General features: G+C 49.9%; 1 protein-coding gene across 2 annotated transcripts in view; it reads left to right on the top strand.

The window, feature by feature from the left end:
- The first annotated feature begins 8,960 nt into the window (after window positions 1-8,960).
- CEP44 (centrosomal protein 44) overlaps window positions 8,961-14,447 on the top strand; it is a 38,610-nt gene continuing 33,123 nt past the window's right edge. For both annotated transcript variants that reach the window (XM_077279514.1, XM_077279515.1), the window contains exons 1-2: window positions 8,961-9,089; window positions 11,068-11,182. In XM_077279514.1, coding sequence (XP_077135629.1) covers window positions 11,091-11,182 — 92 coding nt within the window. In that variant the 5' untranslated portion in view covers window positions 8,961-9,089; window positions 11,068-11,090. The remainder of the gene's footprint in view (window positions 9,090-11,067; window positions 11,183-14,447) is intronic.

The following is a 14,447-nucleotide window of genomic DNA, read 5'->3' on the forward strand; positions in this document are numbered from 1 at the left end:
ACCACACATAATCCCGCCCCCCCCCCACATTACCACACATAATCCCGCCCCCCACCACATTACCACATAACCCCGCCCCACCACATTACCACACATAATCCCGCCCCACCACATTACCACACATAATCCCACCCCCCACATCACCACACATAATCCCGCCCCCCCACCACATTACCACACATAATCCCGCCCCGCCACCCCATCACCACGCATAATCCCACCCCCACCACATTACCACACATAATCCTGCCCCCACCACATCACCACACATAATCCCGACCCCCACCACCACATAATCCCGCCCCCCACCACCACATCCCGCCCCCCACATCACCACACATAATCCCGCCCCCCACATCACCACACATAATCCCGCCCCCCACCACCACACATAATCCCGCCCCCCACCACATCACCACACATAATCCCGCCCCGCCACCACACATAATCCCACCCCCCACATCACCACACATAATCCCGCCCCATCACCACATAATAAATCATCACATATAATCCCGCCCCACCACATCACCACACATAATTCTGCCCACATCACCACATAATTCTGCCCCCACCACATCACCACACATAATCCCGCCCCCCACACATCACCACACATAATCCCGCCCCCCACACATCACCACACATAATCCCGCCCCCCACATTACCACACGAGGCTCCATCACCACACATTACCACATGAGGCTCCGTCCCCACACATTACCACATGAGGCTTCGTACCCACACATTACCACATGCGGCTCAGTCCACACGCATTACCACACGAGGCTCCATCCCCACACATTATCACACGAGGCTCTGTCCTCACACATTATCACACGAGGGTCCGTTCCCCCACATTAAAACACGCGGCTCCATCCCCACACTACCACACGAGGCTCCGTCCCCACACAATACCACACGAGGCTCCGTTCCCCCATATTACCACACGAGGCTCTGTTCCCCCACATTACCACACGATGCTCCATCCCCCCACATTACCACACAAACCTCCGTCCCCACACATTACCACACGAGGCTCCATCCCCGCATATTACCACACGAGGCTCCTGAACATGCCGAGCGTTAGCTGGCTGGAAACAGCTAGTGATATCATAAGCATTTTATTCACCTCGGTGTATTCGTTATGGTCGCTTGACATACCTCTTTGAAATTTCTCTAATGGACTGATGGTATACTGCGCATGTACTTCGTAGATTTGTATATATGTACATACTATATGTTTGTATTTACCGATGTTATGTTTTTTGTCTTTTAGCGATGGTATGATTAAGGCTCGGGAGAGTTGAAATGTCATGTTGTGTTACTAAATTTGATTGCTTTCCTTATGTTTCTAGAATTGCTCCCATGTGTTACTTATATTGAGTTATGTAGAATAAACTCACACTGTCTTGCATAATTGATCACTAGAGTGTGTGGTGTATTTCGAATAATATTTGTGTACGTCAGGTTGGCATACGTGAGTTGTGTAGTGTACGTCAAGTTGGCATACTTGAGTTGTGCAAGACAGAAATGAATTTGATAGTCCACGGATGTGTGGTACAGTTTGAAGCATTCTTTTATACACCTCTTTTGCGACCTCCCCTGGAAATGCTGGCCTGGTACGACACGAGCACCTTCAGTTCAGGAAGTACTGGGCCCCACTCCTTCCTGACCTCCAAAGAGCAGGGCCTTGATTACTCTCTCCTGAAACTAAAGGTACCGTCACATTAAGCGACGCTGCAGCGATATAGACAACGATGCCGATCGCTGCAGCGTCGCTGTTTCGTCGTTGTGTGGTCGCTGGAGAGCTGTCACACAGACCGCTCTCCAGCGACCAACGATGCCGAAGTCCCCGGGTAACCAGGGTAAACATCGGGTTACTAAGTGCAGGGCCGAGCTTAGTAACCCGATGTTTACCCTGGTTACCAGTGTAAATGTAAAAAAAAACAAACACTACATACTTACATTCCAGTGTCTGTCGCGTTCCCCGGCGTCCTCTTCCCTGCAATGTGTAAGCGCCGGCCGTAAAGCAGAGCGGTGACGTCACCGCTGTGCTCTGCTTAACGGCCGGCGCTGACAGTGCAGGGAAGCGGACGCCGGGGAACGCGACAGACACTGGAATGTAAGTATGTAGTGTTTGTTTTTTACATTTACAATGGTAACCAGGGTAAATATCGGGTTACTAAGCGCGGCCCTGCGCTTAGTAACCCGATGTTTACCCTGGTTACCAGTGAAGACATCGCTGAATCAGTGTCACACACGCTGACTCAGCGATGTCAGCGGGTGATCCAGCGACGAAATAAGGTGCTGGCCTTCTAGCTCCGACCAACGATATCACAGCAGGATCCTGATCGCTGCTGCGTGTCAAACAAAACGATATCGCTATCCAGGACGCTGCAACGTCACGGATCGCTATCGTTGTTAAGTTGTTCAGTGTGAAGGTACCTTAAAGGTATGTACCAGTCTGGCCTGCACATCGTGAAGCACAAAAGAGTTATACATTGTCATCTGTACGATGTGCACGGCCAGCTACTTGTACCATACCTTGGTTCTTCTCATGACACTGTATGGCTGGAGGACTTAATCAGAGCTCAATTTCCCCCCATGTTCTTGTTGTACCCCAGTACACAGTCTGGTTTGGTGACCTGTGTAGAGGTACCATGTACAGCGGTGGGGGTGCTGCCATCACTATTTATGGTGGTCAAGAAAAGGACATCCCTCTTGTCTTTGATCACCAGCATGTCCTTGCTACATTGGGCTCTATTCTCACCCTTTCTGAGCAGCTGCCTAATTAGCATCTTAGGGAGGGCACTCTGATTTTTCCAGACAGTACCGCAGACTGCATTAGCTCGCACAGAGGGATTTGAGTGAGACGCTGGTATAAAAGTTATCTACATAGAGGTGATAACCTTAATCCAGCAGTGGGTGCGCCAAATCCCACACAATTTTCCCACTCACTCCCAGGACAGGGGGGCACTCAGGGGCTTGAATCCTGGAGTCCTTTACTTCATAAATGGTAGAGGAAGGTGTATGGAGGTCCTCTCTCCCACTGTCAGTCTCAGAAGGTGTATGCCTCCTCCTCTGAATACAGTGATTGAGACGAGCGGGATATTTCTTCAGGTATGTGGTGTTCGTGTATGTACCAAGTTTTAATCAGGTATGAGTGGTTGTTGTAAGTTTTTTATTTATTTATTCAAAAGAGAAAAGAAAAAATCTAAAATTTGGTAAAATAAGAAACAAACTTATTCAATGGATGATAAAAAAAAAATAAAAAAATTACTGCGCATCCACAACTATCTTAGCTTACGTTCACATTAGCGTTGTGCGACGCAGCGTCGGGCGCCGCTGCATGCGTCATGCACCCCTATATTTAACATGGGGGCGCATGGACATGCGTCGCACTTGCGTTTTGTGACGCATGCGTCCCTGCGGCGCACGCGTCCGGGCGCACAGGACGCAGCAAGTTGCATTTTTGGTGCGTCTAAAATCAAGCAAAAAAAGGACGCATGCGTCACAAAACGCTGCGTTGTGCATGCGTTCACATTTGCGTTGTGCGTTGCGTCGCCGACGCTGCGGTGCACAACGCAAATGTGAACGTAGCCTTACACTAACCCTGACTATATTCAGTAAAAAATACTATAGTAGATGTCGATTACTATGGTATATTTTTACTGTCCCTAATTTAAATATTTGTAATTACTTTTTCACCCCCCCCCAAAGCAACAACCGGAGGTCGATCACTAAACTGATGTGCGTCAGTGATCAGCACTTGACGACTGTAGGATGCACGGATGTTACTTTTTTTCGCTCTGGCACTAACTCAATTCTGTAAAATATACTGTAGTAGACACAGGTTACTACACTATATTTTAACTATCCCTAATCTAATCCTATCAACTAAATTAAATTATTTTTTACTTCATACTATCTGACTCTACCCGACAATTCAGTAAAAATACTGTAGTAGATACTGATTACTACAATATATATTTACTGTTTCTAACTAATCTAGTCTTAGCAACTAGTTTTTTTTGTTTGTTTGTTTTTTTTAACACAAAAGAAAACAACCGGAGGTCAATCATTGATGTGCGTCAGTGATCACCACCCAACGGCTGAAAGACAGGGAGAAAAAAAGTCCGTGCCAAAAGCAAGCACGGGTGCTAATCGGTGATGGGCGTCTGATCAATGGCTCGGTGGCTGTGTATGACGCACAAACAGAGCTGGTGCAAGGGGGCGGTGAGAGAGAAAAAAAAAATAGACAGGTACCAAAAAGTCCTGGAAAACAGTGATCACGAGTGTGGATCAGTGATTTTCAGGTACTGAAAAAAAAATCTGTGGCACCACAAGGCACAGCACAGTGTGACAGAAGTCTCAGTGACCGCTATCCTCAAGTCTGGGAGCCGGAATGAGGAAGTGCAGAGCAGTCACTCAAAAGTTCACATCGCGTCTCTGCACCCTGATTGGTGCAATCAACGTCATAGATCAATCACACCAATCAGACCTGGCCCCAGTGACACTGCCTTTGCTAGGCTCTAGCCTATGATTGGTGCTGAAACACTGATAAATGCTGTGATTGGCTATTAAGAATTGAGCAGCCAATCACAGAGATCGTAAATGCTGCGGTGCCGCCCCCCAGGGACGATGGCTCAATGTGGCCTGCTCACAAAATCAGCAGGAACCTTAACGCGATCACCGCATAAAAGATATGACGTATCCATACCTACCGACCTGGACGCATGCATACGTCATGGCAATTTTGCGCACAGAGGCTGCATGCGATGCCCGCTGGGTGTAAGGTGATTCTGCCTCCCATCACCATACAACGGTACGGGCGCTCCCCCCTCACCATACAATGATACGGGCGCTCCCCCCCCATAATACAGTGGTACCGCCTCTACCCCCTCACCATACAACAATACGGGCGCTCCCCCCCATAATACAGTGGTACCGCCTCTCCCCCCTCACCATACAACGATACGGGCGCTCCCCCCTCACCATACAACGGTACGGGCGCTCCCCCCTCACCATACAACGGTACGGGCGCTCCCCCCCATAATACAGTGGTACCGCCTCTCCCCCCTCACCATACAATGATACGGGCGCTCCCCCCCCATAATACAGTGGTACCGCCTCTCCCCCCTCACCATACAATACGGGCACTCCCCCCCCATAATACAGTGGTACCGCCTCTCCCCCCTCACCATACAACGATACGGGCGCTCCCCCCTCACCATACAATGGTACGGGCGCTCCCCCTCACCATACAGCGGTACCGCCACTCCCCCCTCACCATACAGCAGTACCACCGCTCCCCCCTCACCATAGAGCGCTACTGCCACTCCCCCCTCACCATACAGTGGTACCACCGCTCCCCCCTCACCATACAACAGTACGGGCGCAGCCCCCTCACCATTCAACGGTACCCTCTCCCCCCTCACCATACAACAGTACGGGCGCACCCCCCTCACCATACGATACGGGCGCTCCCCCTCACCATACAGTGGTACCGCCACTCCCCCCTCACCATACAGCGGTACCACCACTCCCTCCTCACCATACTCGCCAGTCTTCATCCCAACCCTAACCCATCTCTTCAACCTATCACTAACAACTGGAGTTTTCCCCTGAAGCTTTAAACATGCCTCAATCACACCTATCCTCAAAAAGCCCTCTCTTGACCCATCCTCTGTATCTAGCTATCGCCCTATATCACTTCTCCCCTATGCCTCAAAGCTACTGGAACAACACGTCCATCTTGAACTGTCCTCCCATCTCTCTTCCTTCTCCCTCTTCGACCGCTTACAATCTGGCTTCCGGTCACACCACTCCACTGAAACTGCCCTAACTAAGGTCACCAATGACCTATTAACCGCCAAGAGCATGCAACACTACTGTCCTCCTCCTCCTGGACCTGTCCACTGCCTTTGACACAGTGGACCATTCCCTATTACTACAGACCCTCTCATCCCTTGGCATCACAGACTTGGCCCTATCCTGGATCTCGTCATACCTATCAGACCGGACATTCAGCGTCTCCCACTCACACACCCCCTCCTCACATCGCCCCCTATCTGTCGGAGTCCCGCAAGGTTCAGTCCTAGGGCCCCTTCTCTTCTCCATTTACACCTTTGGCCTGGGACAGCTCATAGAATCTCATGGCTTTCAGTATCACCTCTATGCTGATGACACACAGATCTACCTCTCTGGACCAGATATCACAACCCTACTAACCAGAATCCCTCAATGTCTGTCCACTATTTCATCCTTCTTCTCCGCTAGATTTCTAAAACTTAACATGGACAAAACATAATTCATCGTCTTTCCCCCATCTCATGCGACCCCCCCAACAAACCTATCCATTACAGTAAATGGCTGCCCACTCTCCCCAGTCCCACAAGCTGGCTGTCTCGGGGTAATCCTTGACACTGATCTCTCCTTCAAACCACACATCCAAGCCCTTTTCAGCCAACTTCAACTCAAAAATATTTCACGGATCCATACATTCCTAAACCAAGAATCTGCAAAAACCCTAGTCCATGCCCTCATCATCTCCCGCCTCGACTACTGTAACCTCCTGCTCTGTGGCCTCCCCTCTAACACTCCCGCACCCCTCCAATCTATTCTTAACTCTGCTGCCCGACTAATCCACCTGTCCCCCCGCTATTCCCCGGCCTCTCCCCTCTGTCAATCCCTTCACTGGCTCCACATTACCCAGACTCCAGTACAAAACCCTAACCATGGCATACAAAGCCATCCACAACCTGTGTCCTCCATACATCTGTGACCTCGTCTCCCGGTACTTTCCTGCACGCAACCTCAGATCCTCACAAGATCTCCTTCTCTTCTCCCCTCTTATCTTGTCTTCCCACAATTGCATACAAGATTTCTCCCGTGCATACCCCCTACTCTGTGTTACTGTTCCTGCAGATCGTCCCCGCCGCTCCACTTCCGGGTCCCGGCGCGCCAGCTTCTCCTCTCCTGTGGCTATGTCTGCCTCTCCTGCCGCTGCGCATCCCCGCCGCTCTGCTTCTGGGTCCCGGCGCGCTCGTCCTCAGTTCTCCTCCTCTCAGCTTCCAGTGTCTCGCTCTCCTAGGGGGGTCCTGTGTCGGCGCAGGCGTGCAGGGCTCTTCAGAGGGCCCATGCACACCTCCACATTCCTCCTTTCCCTGAACACTAGGATCCGTTGATTCCTTACAGCCAATCCAGGTAAGACTTCTGCTACAAGAGGCTGTCCTTCCTGCATTATGGTGCATGATTGTCACATAGCTGCTGGTGGGCGTCTGGTCCGTACGCTTTTCCTGTGCTCGGAGTCTTGTACTCCAGTACTGTGAGAGTCTTTGCTACGTCTTGTCCGTTTTGGCCCTAAGTAGTCTTAGTTCTGCTTCTCAGCTTTGTTTTGCCTTTCCCTCCGTGCTTCCTTTAACTCTTCCTTTTTTCCCGCAGCCTCTCCCGCCCCGGCTCTCCTGTTGTTCAGGTCTGATGCCTGCCTTCCTGGTCCTCTGTGGTTTGTTCTACCTTCCAGGTTTCTGTTCCACTGTTTAGTCCTCCCTTGTCCTGGTCTTTTTCCTTTCTTCTGTGCCGTCCCTCTTGGTACTGCCACCATGGTTTAGTGATCTCTGGGCTTGCTCCTGACGGTCCATGTATAGGGGTCGGTTCTCATTAGGTCTGCTCGCCCAGGGGTAGGGCTTTCCACCTTCCGAGGGTCCACTCTCATTCCTCGTCTCCGACCGTTAGGGTATGTGTCCACGTTCAGGATTGCATCAGGATTTGGTCAGGATTTTTCATCAGTATTTGTAAGCCAAAACCAGGAGTGGAACAATTAGAGGAAAAGTATAATAGAAACATATGCTCCACTTTTGTATTTATCACCCACTCCTGGTTTTGGCTTACAAATACTGATGAAAAATCCTGACCACATCCTGATGCAATCCTGAACGTGGACACATACCCTTATACTCTGGAACTCTCTACGGCCGTGTGTCCACGGTAAGTAAACGCTGCTTGTTTGACGCTGCAGCGTCAAACACGCAGCGTCCAGATGTTCCAGCATAGTGGAGGGGATTTTTAGAAATCCCGTGTCCACTATGCGTGGAAACTCGCACGCGGCGGGCCTGCGACTCCGGACATGCTGCGCGTCTTTTCAGATCGCAGCATGTCCGTGCTACCTGCGGCGACGCTGCGGCGCCGCAGGTAATATCACAGGGCCCTATGGCAAGGGGTGCGATGATCCCGGATGTGTACTGTACACATCCGGCATCATCGCGTCCCAGAAAGGGGGCGGGGCTTTTCGCCGCTACGGCAATACCGCCGGCCATCCTGATCGTGGACACGCAGCCTACCACAACATATCAGACTCTCACCTACCATAGAAACCTTTAAAAGGAACCTGAAGACCTTCCTTTTCCGACAAGCCTACAGCCTGCAGTAACCACCAAACCACTGCACGGCCAGCTCTATCCTCACCCATCCCTTGTAGATTGTGAGCCCTCACGGGCAGAGTCCTCTCTCCTCCTGTACCAGTTATGACTTGTATTGGTTAAGATTACTGTACTTGTTTTTATTATGTATACCCCTCCTCACATGTAAAGCGCCATGGAATAAATGGTGCTATAATAATAAATAATAATACAGCGGTACCGCAGCTCCCCATCACCATACAGCTGTACCGCTGCTGCACTCCGAATTTCCACTAGTACCGCTCCTCCCCATCACCATGACCACACAGTGGTACCGCTGCTCCCCATCACCATGACCACACAGTGGTACCGCTGCTCCCCATCACCATACACACCACAATGCTGCTTCTTCTAATTGCCGCTTGCACACACACAGCACCAACCGTCAAAAACGCACAAGCTCCGCCCCTATCCGCTCTGGTTCTCTACACCAATCACAGACCCTCTTTTACGTCACATCTCCGAAGTTACATGTAAGCTGCAACGTCATTTGTAGAATTCAGGAGGTCGCTAATTGGGTGAAAGGATGTTTGTAGGCGGGGCTTGTTGAGAGAAGCAGAGTACTGTACAGCTGCGATACTTCGGGAGCGGACTGCCGTGTACGGGCTGTACTGTACGGGAGCCGTGCAGGTGAGGGCTGCACCCCGGGGATCGGGCTTCCCAGGTCCGGGGATCGGGCTTCCCAGGTCCGGGGATCGGGCTTCCCAGGTCCGGGGATCGGGCTTCCCAGGTCCGGGGATCGGGCTTCCCAGGTCCGGGGATCGGGCTTCCCAGGTCCGGGGATCGGGCTTCCCAGGTCCGGGGATCGGGCTTCCCAGGTCCGGGGATCGGGCTTCCCAGGTCCGATGATCGGTCACGTCCTGTAATCCCCTCCCCTGTGCTGCCGGTGGGGAGGTCGGCAGTGCACGGGGGACATCAGTGATACAACATGGGGATCGCGCAGTCAGGATTGGTTACGTTGTATATAATAGCCACCTCAGCTGCTGCAGAACCTCTGATTGAGGAGGCTGCTTTCCATGATTACTTTTTATAGGACATAAGGTGTGTATGATGTTCTGCAGCAGCTGGGGCACAGCATGGTGTAAACCATCAGCAGCTGAGGTCTCTGTACAAAGTAGTGACCAGGTGGAAGACCTGCTGACCGGTAGGTATATTCCCCCGCTGGCAGACACGGACCCCTGTGCACAAACAGCCCTCACAATGCACAGTTCTCCTGCATTGGAGGGGGGGTGAGCCCCCTTTACCTGTTGGGCCCCTGTGTGGTCGCTCAGGTTTCCCCAATGATATGTCCGCCCCTGTATTAGCCTCTTGGTGACTTTTTTTTTTTTTTAGCAGTGTGAGCGCACTGAAGGGTCATCCCTTCTGTATACATTGTTTATGCATAATCCTCCACCTCTCCAGTTTTTTGGGGTCAGGGTAACCGCTCCCCCACGTCTGCAGGCCCCGTGCCATTGCATATATACGGTATGCAGTGTTCCTGTAAGGAGATGGACATACTGCCCAGTTTTCCTTCTTGAAACAAGTTCAATGTTAAGGTATTAGTAATATTGACAGTCTGTGTAGTTTGACCATAGGGAAAGTTAATTGCTGGGACTAGTCCAGAGTGGGAGAGGTCAAGTTGAAGGAAAAGTGACATTTCCTGTGTTAGTCAGGTGGAGTGCATAGAAGGAGGACCTAAGGTCTGTTGTGAGCAGTGCCACATTCTGGGGTGTCCCTAAAGTGAGGAGACCAAAGGAAAAGTGATGGCGAGATCTGGAGCAGAAGTAACTAAGATGTAGTGATCCAATAGAGATGGCTCCAGGAAGAGGACACCTAGCTATGAGACCCTGAGCTTATAACACTAGACGGTAATGGCCATTGACAGAACTCAGTACGTGAGATGAGTAGAAAATCCCTGGCGGGGGTTCCAGAGCATCAGTAAAAGAGAAGATAAGTACTGGCCATACATGCACCCAAAGGGACAGAAGAGGCAGAACTGCCAGACGAGTGAGGGACTCTTGCTGAACAAGACTAATACTGAGCTGGGTTGTGGTGAGAACCAGTGGGGACACCGGAAAAGAGAACAGTGGAGAAGCAAAGGAAGGAATCTGTGTGGAAAATGAGTTGTAAAGGAAACGTTCATAAGACTGTACCTGCTATCTCCTGTGTACATTCACCAAGTTCCCATTCAGTTGGTCTCGCTCATTGAACTGTCCATATACAGGTCCTGGCAAACCAGCGACATTGGTTGTATGAGGCCTGCACGGCTGTAGCGTCCTGAGAGCACCAATCCACACGCCCAGCCAGGACCCCACCTTCATGTAACGTGCCGGTGTGTAGAGTACCATGGCTGTCACGTTACATTCCCCTGGCCTCCAGCTTACAGCAGAGGAGCAGCGGCCCTGGGGTCTTTCTGATTGGCGGGGTGTGGCCGTGGTGGTCCCCAGATATTCATCATTACCAGTATTTGTGTATAGGAGTCACTGTGTCCTCTCGGGTGATCAGACGTGCTCTGCTGCCCGAGCCCACAGTCCATGAGCACGGTGGGATGGAGATAAAGCCCCCAGCACATCCTACATGTGGGGATTTGGGATCATGTTTTCTGTTAAAGATCCACCTATTTTTCCAGGACGGTTTCTCAGTTGCTGTATTATGATGACGACCGGGGATGTGAAAGGCGTTCTCCGAAAGCTGGAGCAGAAGCTGAGGTCTCTGAGTTATCCCAGAGATGTCGACTACTCAGGGTAAGAGGAGTCATGTTATGTGTGAAGTCTGGCCTGTAGGCAGCCTGGTGTAAGGAAGGGGAAGCGGAGCAGAATGGTCTGGGTTTGTGAGAAAAGCGGAAGGGATATTCTGGCTTTAGGGTACAAGTCTGCAATCCCCATGTGACTGCTGGCTTGTGACTCCTCACATCACACGTGTTGAGGATTCTCCAGTGCATCAGGTGGTCAAGTGACCGCGAGTATCTGATTTGCATACACGTGGTCACGTGCCGACTAGATGTGCGCGGTATTGCTCAATGAAAGTGTATCAAGTGAAGCCGGACTGTCTAGTCGAAATGTGTCAGGATGTCTGAAAATTAGGTGCTGTGAATTTAATTACCTGATCCTTAGGTTCTCTGTCATCTTCTGTCAGGGAAGATTTGGGAGGACTCTGTAAAAACGACATGGTCAGTGGGTTCGGCCAACTTTTATCTAATATGCGTGGGATTGATAAGAGAGTGAATTACCGTATATCCCCTCTTATCTCCTCTTCCCACAATCGCATACAAGATTTCTCTCGCGTATCACCCCTACTCTGGAACCCTCTACCACAACACATCAGACTCTCGCCTACCATCGAAATCTTCAAAAAGAACCTGAAGACCCACCTCTTCCGACAAGCCTACAACCTGCAGTAACCACCGATCAACCAAACCGCTGCACGACGAGCTCTATCCTCGCCTACTGTATTCTCACCCATCCCTTGTAGATTGTGAGCCCTCGCGGGCAGGGTCCTCACTCCTCCTGTGCCAGTTATGACTTGTATTGTTTATGATTATTGTACTTGTTTTTATTATGTATATCCCTCCTCACATGTAAAGCGCCATGGAATAAATGGAGCTATAACAATAAATAATAATAATAATAATATACTCGAGTATAAGCCGAGACCCCTAATTTTGCCACAAAAAGCTGGGAAAACCTATTGACTTGAGTATAAGCATAGAGTGGGAAATCCAGCAGCTACTGGTAAATTTCAAAAAGAAAAATCGATACCAATAAAAGTAAAATTAGTTGTCATCAGTAGGTTAAGTGTTTTTGAATATCCATATTGAATCAGGAGCCCCATATAATGCTCCATATAGTTCATGATGGGCCCCATAAGATGCTCCATACAAAATACGCCCCATATAATGCTGCATAATAGATTAATGATGGCCCCATAAGATGCTCTGTAGAATATTATGCCCCATGTAATGCTGCATTAAAGGTTGGTGGCCCCATACGATGCCCTATATAATGCTGCATTAAAGGTTGGTGGCCCCATAAGATGCTCCATAGAATAATATGTCCCGTATGCTGCTGCTGCTGCGATTAAAAAAAAAATAAAAATGACATACTCATCCCTCATTGCTGGGTGCCGGAGACGTGAGCAGGTGGGGACACCGGCGCGCTATGGGGGTCAGGTGTCGGAGTCGCCAGTGGTTCAGACCCCCGGCACTTGCGATATTCACCTGACCCCGTTCCACCGCCGTGTGCCGCTGTGTCTTCCGGCTCTCTGCAGTGACTGTTAAGGCAGAGGGCGCGCACTAACCACGTCATCGCGCCCGCTGACATGAACGTCACAGCCAGAGGACGTGGAAGACAACAGCCCGGTGGTGGAACGGGGACAGGTGAATATCGCATTGCTCACCCTCCCCCGTCATACTCACCCCCTCCTGGCACGGTCTCTGTGTATGTCCCTGCTTCACCGATGGTCTCCGGTGCACACCGGCAGCTTGTTCCTGTGTGCAGCGGTCACATGGTACCGCTCATTAAATTTTTTTGAACTCAGATAAGGGGAATTAGTTAAATGAAATGCTCATAGAAAGAAAAACTAATACCATTAAAATTATCTTTATTAGATTATATTAAAAATTCACAACAACTAAAAAAGTTAGAAAAACAAAAACCAGGCAGCTATAAAAAATGCCGACCTGCAAACAATAATGCAATGGGTGGGCCTAATAGCCCTAGTAACCGCTATCTAGCCCTGCCTGTCAGCGGAGGTTGGCACCCTAATACAAGCAAATGGCGCCCCCGCTCCACAGCGGCTAACCCTTTTCACCCTAGAATTTCCTGCTCAAGAATGGACCACTAGACAGGTACCAGACCACAAAAAACAACAACAAATGGGCTATATTAGCCCACCCAGTCCACACACCTTCTGTCACTAGTCACTGAGCAGTCCGTAATATCGGTAGGGTGGGAAAAAACAATTTGCTACCTCACCCAACGCCAATAAATCACAATCTGATAATCAATTGAACAAACCACACAATTCTTGTATAGAACAGTTTTTTAACGGCTAGAAGAAAAAGGGGGAAAAAACAAAGTGTAAAGGAAAAAATTCCCTCCACAGTCCCTATTTGTGGAGTCCCTATCTGGCTGCGGAGGTTGGCACCCTAGATTAATACGCACAGTGGCGCCCCCGCTCATCGAAGGCTGCTTTGAACAACTCCCTATCGCTCTCCCTTCAAAGGATACCAAAGTCACAGTAGAAGATCAGGAAAGAGGAAGGGATAGAAGAACCCAAGGGGGTGCTGTTGTGATAAACCTTACGCCCCAACCAAAAGGAGCTAGATGGAGCTGCTCAGTGGTAACCCCCCTTAGTCTAAATTAATCCATTAGACCAAAGAAGAATTATTTGTGGTAACAAATCATGGTACAAAATATGTAGTGAAGCGTACTATAATTCAGCTGTCCATACAGGAACTTAATAATGTACAAACCTTCTAGGGTGAATAGGGTTAGCCGCTGTGGAGCGGTGGCGCCATTTGCATGTATTAGGGTGCCAACCTCCGCTGTCAGGCAGGGCTTGATAGGGGTTACTAGGGCTATTAGGCCCACCCATTGCATTATTTTTTGAAGGTCGGCATTTTTTTTTATAGCTGCCTGGTTTTTGTTTTTTGTTTTTCTAACTTTTTTGGTTGTTGTGAATTTTTAATATAATCTAATAAAGATCATTTTTTTATGGTATTAGTTTTTCTTTCTATGAGCATACCGCTTATTAAAGTAATGAATATGCGCTCCACGCCTATGGGAGTGGAGTTGTGTCCATATTCATTACTTTAATGAGGGTACCACATGACCGCTGAACACAGGAAGAGTTGCGGGTGCTGGAGACCATCGGAGAAGCAGGAACGTGCAGAGACCGCGCGGGGAGGGGGTGAGTATGATGTGACAGCTGCGCCTTCCCCACCGACCCCCTGGGACAATGGCTCGAGTATAAGCCGAGAGGGGCACTTTTAGTCTAAAAAAATTGGCT

The sequence above is a fragment of the Ranitomeya variabilis genome, chromosome 1, assembly GCF_051348905.1.
Source record: "Ranitomeya variabilis isolate aRanVar5 chromosome 1, aRanVar5.hap1, whole genome shotgun sequence".
NCBI classification, from domain to species: Eukaryota; Metazoa; Chordata; class Amphibia; order Anura; family Dendrobatidae; genus Ranitomeya; species Ranitomeya variabilis.